This window comes from Artemia franciscana, chromosome 1 (genome assembly GCF_032884065.1).
Source record: "Artemia franciscana chromosome 1, ASM3288406v1, whole genome shotgun sequence".
NCBI classification, from domain to species: Eukaryota; Metazoa; Arthropoda; class Branchiopoda; order Anostraca; family Artemiidae; genus Artemia; species Artemia franciscana.
In genome coordinates this window covers 44,154,757-44,163,905 of record NC_088863.1, presented here as the reverse complement: position 1 = coordinate 44,163,905, position 9,149 = coordinate 44,154,757, and the positions used below count along the sequence as shown (strand labels likewise).

The window sequence follows — 9,149 nt, the reverse complement described above, 5'->3', positions numbered from 1 at the left end:
ATTGGCTTGGTCCCCGTCTTCAACAAGTGTAGGATAGGTTTCTTGTTTAAACGCACTGTTTATGCTTTCTGTGAGTCTCTCTGCCTCTTAGTCTAGATTCTGTTCAGTTATTCCAAGGCTGGTTAGCAGATCGGCAAGTTTTGTGGCTAAAACTTGGTTATAGGTGTGCGAATTCGTTTTCCTTATATCCCTAAGAAGTTTCCTTAGTCGTTGGGTTATTTTGAATCTTATTATTCGATGGTCAGGAAGATCGCTAACATGCCAATCCTTCGCCAGTCTCTCATGTTGTGAAGAGACTATTGTTAGATCCAAAACCTTTCTTCTTTCTCTTGTTATGAAAGTAGGGCTCGAGCCCTGATTACAGCAAGCTAAGCCTTTCCCTGCCAGGTAATCCAGAAGCTCAAGTCCGCTTCCATTTGTATTGGTGCTTCTCCATAATGTGTGATGCGCATTTGCATCACATGTCAAATTAGAAGGATATTCTCAGCGTTAGAATATTCCACCAGTTCTATTACTCTCTCTGGGGTGGTTTCTCATCATGTGGCATGTAATCTAAACTAAATAGCACACGTTCATGGACAGTCAGATTTTTCACCATAACCGCTACTACATCCCTAGAACAATATTTAGACAACTTCCAAGCATCCAAATTTTTTGAATGATAAACACACGCTCTAGCAGCGGTGCTCACCTCATTATGCACATGGAGTTCAGCTCCTCTGACCTTCCTCATGATCTTTCTTTTGACGACCCAGAGACAGCTTAGCAGTGGAGCAGATTGATCTGCCAGCACTGTAGCCTCCGCGGCTCATTTGCTGGCATAATTTCAATTTAGCTGGAACTGGAAGGTCCCGCTCCGTTCTTCGCTAGGGTGGACTCCATGGGCTTCTGGTAGAGGGACTTAAGGAGCGTATGTCTCCGCATTCCAATGGGGAGTTGGAAGTTCCGCTTTTCCACTTCAGGGATCAAGCTCGCGTCAATTGACAAGTGGAGGTAAGTCTTTCCCTCCTTGACGTGGATCTTGGTCACTTCAAATTTTTCTTTTGTGAGGAAACGATTGCAGGTCACCAACAGCCCCGTCAGCTTCTCCTGTGACATGAAATTCGGGTCCTCAATAAAGAAATTTTTCTCGGAGGTGTGTCTCCTTGGTGAGGACAATATAACCCTGCTGCAATCACTTCACAACCTCCTTAATCCATGAGACCGTCCTCTCATCCTGGCACCTCACTTTTATAATACACTTCTCCAATATCGTTGAGGCAATATCAGGACCAAATTCTAGATTGTCTTCCATGATTTTGGCCTCAACGGTTTCCATCAACAGGATGACAGTCTTTTCTTAGAGGGGCTGCCAGTCGCTCTTGCTTATCCTTAAGGGTATCAATTAGACTACATTGGCGAAGCCCCTCTTTCCTCTTGGTGTCCCAGGAACCTCTTTCCTTCTCCTCTCACCCTGGGACGCTGTTTTTACAGAGCACCCTCCTGGGCTGTATTTTGAGATGGGTTGGCCCTATCTCTTTTTTAACCCTTAGGCTAAGATGGGTTGCTGGCCAGGGGCATCTGTCCGCACTACTCCAGGCCCTCCCCCTTGAGGCGTCCAGGTGTAGGGAGATGTCTCCTATAGACCACCCGCCCGAAGCCCCCTGGCTTCCCCCCGGTTGGATTTCCTTCTGCGTCGGGGCTTTTCCCAGCAATCACTGTTCTAATTTTTAGGTGGGTTTGCTCCCAATTGAGGCTTGCTCTGTTCTGGGTGAGAGCGGCAACTTGTGTTGTCCGTGCTTTTCTCAGCCTAAGAATTCTTTGGGCACTCTGCTATTTCCGGATCTGGGCTCTGACAGTTTATGATTGTAGGCAAAGATTCACAGTCACTTTTCAGAAACTTTTCCTCATCCACGCTCATGGCCTCCGCGGATGGAGATTCTTCATTCCTGACTTTATATTTAAATTCCTTATCTCCAGCACACAGAAAATTTAATTTCCTCTTTACTTCGGCTTCTGACTGCCAATTCAGTGCCCTTACTCGCAACAAAGCATTTCCAGACTCGGGTCAGGGCGTGGCCTCAGGGGAGCCCACCGCACACACTTTCAGGCATCCCCTCTGGTTTGCCCTTCAGCGCTTATTGGGTGTACACAAGATTATTCACCGTCTGACGGGGTAGCCGCCTGAGTGGCAAGCTCAAGGCACGGCCTTCTGGCCTGGGCCCCTCTCTAAACAGCGGTCTCGGACAATGAAAAACCTGGTTTTGTCCCCTTTCCCTTAAACCTCCTCTGTCACCTCATTGTGGTTTAGGCCCCTTCACGACTTAGATCCACCTCCATCATTCCATCCCTCAGTAGTTTTCCTCACTCATCGCCTCAATGGCCAACAAAGGGTTGAGGAGCGCCCAAAGTTGGGATTGGCTTAACTTGGCTGTATCAGACCCTCACACCAGGTTATGAGGATGGGAATGGTCCCAGAAGATAACTGCGAGTCCAAAGACGCACCTGGTCGAGATGCAGGAGGGAGAGTCCCACTTACGTCCAGAACGCATACTACCCCACGTTATTGATACATCTGCCCTTCGCCTCCGGTTCTCTGTCACCCTCCGCAATTTCTGGGTCCAGGCTTAGATTTCTTTCCGTTGTCCCCCATTGTTTCCGGCTCCGGGCTTAGGATTGTCTCTGTCACCCTTCTCCATCCCTGGATCCGGGCTTAAGATTTCACCTAGAAGGCTCTGGGCTCAGTCATCAGTTCCAGCTGACGCACATCATGAGACCAGGACGCCCTCACACACCCCCCACTAAAATCCTGGTACACTCAGGGGCACCACAAGAAGATGGCCACAGCTACCCTCCCTCAGAACCATGCGTCTTGTGCTATCGTAATGATGCAGGCCGCCATCTGAGGGTCAATTAAGGACTGAAGTGTTGATACGCTTTCTTGGATGGAAAATCGTACTGTGGGTCAATTTAGAAGATTTGTTCCCAAGAAGACCAATTGTCTTGTATCTCTGCAACGACCAATCCATCCGAACGGCATTGAAAAGCTATCATTCATTAACAATTTGCAGCCATGACAAAGTACCCAACACAATCGAATGCAGCAACTGTAAACACTGACATAGCCAAATAACTTGATCCTCTGCCAGCTTATCTGTAGAAATTAAACCAATGTAACTAGAACATTTTTATTTTCTTACCTTTTATTTCTTGGTGTAAAAAGGCGTACTCCGGTTATGAGCTTTTAGGAGAAGGAACTGCTAAAAAAAAGAAAGAAATTACACTAACAACCAAGGTCCCGTTTGACCCGCGTACCAAGGCTCATTCATGTTTATGATATATATATATATATATATATATATATATATATATATATATATATATATATATATATATATATATATATATATATATATGAAAAGATTGATCCTATAAGATTATATATATATATATATATATATATATATATATATATATATATATATATATATATATATATATATATATATATATATATATATATATATATATATATATATATATATATATATATATATATATATATATATATATATATATATATATATATATATATATATATATATATATATATATATATATATATATATATATATATATATATATATATATATATATATATATATATATATATATATATATATATATATATATATATATATATATATATATATATATATATATATATATATATATATATATGTATATATATATATATATATATATATATATATATATATATATATATATATATATATATATATATATATATATATATATATATATATATATATATATATATATATATATATATATATATATATATATATATATATATATATATATATATATATATATATATATATATATATATATATATATATATATATATATATATATATATATATATATATATATATATATATATATATATATATATATATATAAGCGACGAGCACCCCTCAACCCTTCCCTCTTCCTATCAACATGATCCCGAAATTTGTCAAAATTGAATTCTGGCTATGCCCTGTAAATAAAGGCAGAAGTAGCCTATTAAAGTAGCTCGAAAATTTGCATCAGTCCTAAATGCGCAATAAGGAAAAATGTTTGTGACATGGGCTATAGAATCACAAAAGCCCATGACTCGTATTTGGAAAATTAGTCTCAAAAGGTCTACTTTAGGCCTAGATTTTGCTTCAATTTTTTTTTTATTTCTTATATAAATTATGGACAAATCTTTATTAACTAGAACTTTGAAGTTTATGTTATGTAATACGGTAGAGGAATAATAATATCTTGGCTGGATAGTTCTTTTTAACGGTATGTTCTTATGCAGCAATAAACGAATATTGTTCCGAAAGATTCCCCAAACTTTGTACAGTCTTGCCACCCCTCTCCTCTGGAAAGATTTTATAGACCCCGTGCACATGTAACTGTTTTTTAATTTAATTAAAACTACAAAACGAGTATTATAACTTTCAAAGTCTCCTGTATGTAAAAGAAAATCGCCAAGTTCTTTGCCGAGATCGGAACTCTCCAGTAAGTTATCCGGAAGATGTAAACGTATCGACTTTCTCTACTAGAAACTTCCCAGGCATGCGCCTTCCTGAAAATATTTCGCAGTAGGCATTCAAGCTAGTAGTGAAATTTTTGTATTTAACTATATATTGTTTCGCTGACCTTGATGTCTCTCCTTGAAATAGAGCCATTGCGTAATATTCCCTCGCCTCAGTTGGAAGAGATCCCTTTGGTGGATTTTCAGTCAGTAGCTCTAGTTATTAGTAGCAATAAAGGTAACAAGATTTTTCCTTTTTTTTGCGAATTTTAGTGCTATTTATATTTGCTTTCAAAATAAGTAAATTAATTATTTGAGTAGGCATGTACGTGAATATGGAATTATTTATAGTTATTCTAACTAATAAACTAAATATGAAATTGTTAAATTTGAGATATATAAAAGAAGCTAGCATTTTTAAATACAAAATATTTGTAGTTATTTTATGAAAAAAGTTTTGCCAATTCTACAACCACCTTCAGGTGTTTTGGAGCATGTAGAATTCCTTCTGTTGGTTCTGAAAGGTCGTGATTTTAACTTAGATACCACATACCGTAGGAAGGAAGTATTAAATATTGTTTTTTGACCTGGGACGATTGAACATGAAGATTGGGGTATATTAATTTTGGTTTTTATGGTGTGCCCATGTTGAGATGGCACTTACCCAGCAATTTTCCCTTTATTTTTTGTGTTTTTCTTTTAATTAACCCGATTTTTTGTTGTTGCTATCAGTATTGTGAAGAGATTATTATGTGTTTCGTGACTATCCCCGACATGATGAGCTCTGCTCTCTGTTAGGGGTTAGTGGTTTTTTGTTTCATCAAGCTGTTTAAATATAACAGCTCAAATAGTATATTGCATCCCTAGCTTTCGGAAATATCCCGTTCAGAATTACAGGCTATGATCCATGAATTATCGACCTTACCTGGGAACAAGGCTATGGTTTTCCGCAGACTGTCAAGTTAATTAGATATCCATAACAAGGGTTGAGGGGAGACTTCTATATTAAATAAAATGTAGATTTCCCTTTTCGTTGAAGACCGCTAATGTCAAAGACATTAATCAAACTCATTTATTTATATTTCGCACATAATTTGTCTATTTTTAATAACAATCTAAAATACTTTCACACGGATTGACCAAAATAGTGTTGTCGAAGAGCTTTTTTTTCAATTTGTGTTTTAATGTGGAATTTTCAGGGAAATCAAAATCTTCGACACAGCGAAACAGAGTGTTTAAGGGTATTGTGGCTTAAAAAATGTTCATTCTTTTTACTGGCCTAAAGATCTACAGGAAGGAAATAATCATGTTTTCCGTCTTTGTCTTGGCTTAAAACACCGGGAAATTTGACCATCAGGCTATTTGATGTATGTAGTCTTGGTTATGAAAGGGTGGGGTCATCCATCTCCCAAAAATAAGGAATATTAGTTTTTGACGTACAAAAATGTGTCACTAAGCTAATGGAATTAGACCACACGTTTTAGCACATATGCATAGGACAGTAATCTCTCCTTGATGTTTGAAAGAGAATGTGAGGGGAGGTGGAGAAGAGGAATGTTTGCTAACTTATTTTTTTCCCTCTCCTGCCTTGGACTTTGAAGAACACTTTTCTTTTTTCTTTTCTTCAAGTCTTTTTTGGCGTTTTTATTACAGAATTGAAAAATACTTCACCCCTAGACTTGAAAAAGTACGCATCCGCCTTCATTTAATTGAAGCGCCACTTCTGAGTGAATGAGGGATATTTGGTTCAAATGTGACATATATTTCTGAAAATAAATGTTACTGTATTTTTACTGTTAAATGTTACTATATTTAAATGTCACATGTTACATGTAACTTCAAAAAAATAATTATAAAATTGCGTAAAAAACAAAAATACTAACACACAATATTTGTTATGAATTATTCAAAGAAATAATTTATATTAAAAAACTTCAATTGCTTCCATCTCTTATGAGCTCAGCACAAGTACTCAAGATTTAGCTTAAAATTGCGACAAAATTTTATGAGCAACTTACTTTTTAGCGTACATTTCTCAGCAAAAATATCGCGAAAACTAGAGGTTAATACTTTTTTGAGAAGGGTTGAAGGTCAACAGTCCTTTATGAAAACTGTAGTTTTGTTCTAGTAATAATGATTCTAGTCTATATTTTCAACATTTATGAAAATGATATCCATCTACGAAAACTAGCCATATGACTGAAAAAAGAATACATTGTCAAAAAAACATGTCAATAAGAGCATTAAATGGTTAGTTTATAATTACGCCTTTAAGGTGTTTTATTGAAATAATAGTTATGTTTATGCTGTATGGTACAACTTATTTTGTGCGGTTTCATTTCTGGAAAGGTATGGAAGAAAAAGAAAATTTGGCGAATGAAATTTTGGAACCAAAAACGAATCCAAAGAATAAGCCAGAAGAAGATGTCACTCGCAGGGCAGATAGTGTCGATAGCTCCTTTGGAAGCTTGGGTAAGGAACTTGTAATTTTATCTTTCCGATAATTCTTTAAATACTGGGAATATGGTGTTGCTTTCACAAAACGCCGTTGAAAGTTTCAAACTAGCGTAACTTGAGACTTTATGTTGCATTATGTAATCTCGGGGAGTTTAATCGTATGTACCAATTTTGCTCACATCGTAGGCACTGCCAAGTAGCCACAACTTCTGCGTAGGACTTTTAGCTACGTAAGCTTATGTTGCATTAGTCAGCATATTAGCAACAAAAAGAAATTTCTAGGCGGCCAACTAAAAGTTTTTGAAAATGCATTAATAAACATTTCCTAGAAAGCCTTGAATACCTTATCACAGGTTGAAGCTTCGTCAGAATTCCATATCATTGATTTTTGAATAGATTGTTTATGGGGATCGGGATTATTTGGGACGGTGATATGGATACTTACGTTAGACGGCATGAAGGTACTTGTTTATTTGTGCATTGATATACATAAAGTAACGCAACTTCATCGCTTAATATAGAAAATAACACATTGTGAAATTCGGTTCAATTAGGAAACATTTTTCTACCAAGGGGAGAAAATTAGGTTTCATATACAGCCGATCAAAAGAATGAAAAATTAAAATGAAAGAAAACTGATCATGAAAAATTTCTTGATCTTTATTATTGTAAGTGTTAGTGGTTATAGCATGTTTTTTGAGTGGTATAAACTGGATTTAATCTATATTTCTCTTCATGTCCGTTTATAATAATCAACTCATGTACAATTCTTTGTTTATTTCTATAATATCTCTAAGACTTTTTAATAGCCAAACGCAATTATCGCTTATTTTGGTCTGATCAAACATATTGTTCTGAGGATGGTCAAATTGATATTCTCCAACCGCTGAATCAAAATTTTCTAATTTTTATTATATTCTTAGGAAGAATATATTGCTGTTTTGCGTTGTTGGAGTCTATTTTCTAAATTTAGTTGGATTTTCCGACATAAGATTTTATGCTAAAACAAGTTATTCAATGTACTATGACTTGGGATTTGAAAGCAATTTGTATATATATATATATATTATATATTATATATATATATATATATATATATATATATATATATATATATATATATATATATTATATATATATATATATATATATATATATATATATATATATATATATATATATATATATATATATATATATATATATATATATATATATATATATATATATATATATATATATATATATATAGTAACTGTATGGCACCAATGCAACAGCACAAACACAAAAAAAAAAGAGAGACAGAATGAGAAAAGGAAGACTGTTTTCCTAAATTAGTGATTAATATAGACCAGCACTTGAATGAGGCCTTAACCCTACTCATCCATACAATCACATAGGTCAAACAGCATAGCCATACACAATCAACCATAAAGAATAATCCATGGACAGGCAGTCATGTCGTCAATAAGTATAAGTCGTCATTTACCAAACAATAGAAAAAATAAAATAGACAAATAACTCAGTGGCAACACCCAACACAAGGGCTCATCAGGAGAATACACTGGCCTATATAGGGTTTCGCCACTTTAAATTCTCTACCCAGCACAGTGTTGTGGCTACCACAGAATATCCATGGCATCCCCGTGTCAGGTATCACCCCCAAAATACATGCCTATGAAAGAAAAAAAAAACAGCAAATGTAAAACAACCAAGTAAAACCAAAACAAGCTTATCCTGTTAATATATCCCTCTTTTTAGCAACAATAGGTAAACTAAATATTATAAATTTTACCAAATCACAAATATTAACACATTGCAAAAAACCTGAATGAACTAAACAATTATAGAATTCATCTTTACCATGTGGCTAATATAACAAAAAAAATCCGCTCAATTAGAAACACAATTCAAAATAAATGGCGCTGCGACAACATTTCTCGAACCTCCGAAATTAGTTGAAAATTTCCTTAAGTATTTCTAGATAATTCTTTTGATATTTATTTAAAAGTTCGTTATAATGAAAACTAAATTTTTTAAATTGCCAAGTTAATTTATTTGCAGAAAAACCTCTTGATATCAATTTTTGGCTTAAGATTTTACATCTATTTTTAAAATC

General features: G+C 35.2%; 1 protein-coding gene across 2 annotated transcripts in view; it reads left to right on the top strand.

Annotated features, from left to right (window-relative positions):
• The first annotated feature begins 4,616 nt into the window (after positions 1 to 4,616).
• The window catches only part of LOC136030129 (tumor protein p63-regulated gene 1 protein-like), a 30,095-nt gene continuing 25,562 nt past the window's right edge, over positions 4,617 to 9,149 (top strand). For both annotated transcript variants that reach the window (XM_065708826.1, XM_065708817.1), the window contains exons 1-2: positions 4,617 to 4,811; positions 6,923 to 7,045. In XM_065708826.1, the coding sequence (XP_065564898.1) occupies positions 4,703 to 4,811; positions 6,923 to 7,045 (232 nt within the window). In that variant the 5' untranslated portion in view covers positions 4,617 to 4,702. The remainder of the gene's footprint in view (positions 4,812 to 6,922; positions 7,046 to 9,149) is intronic.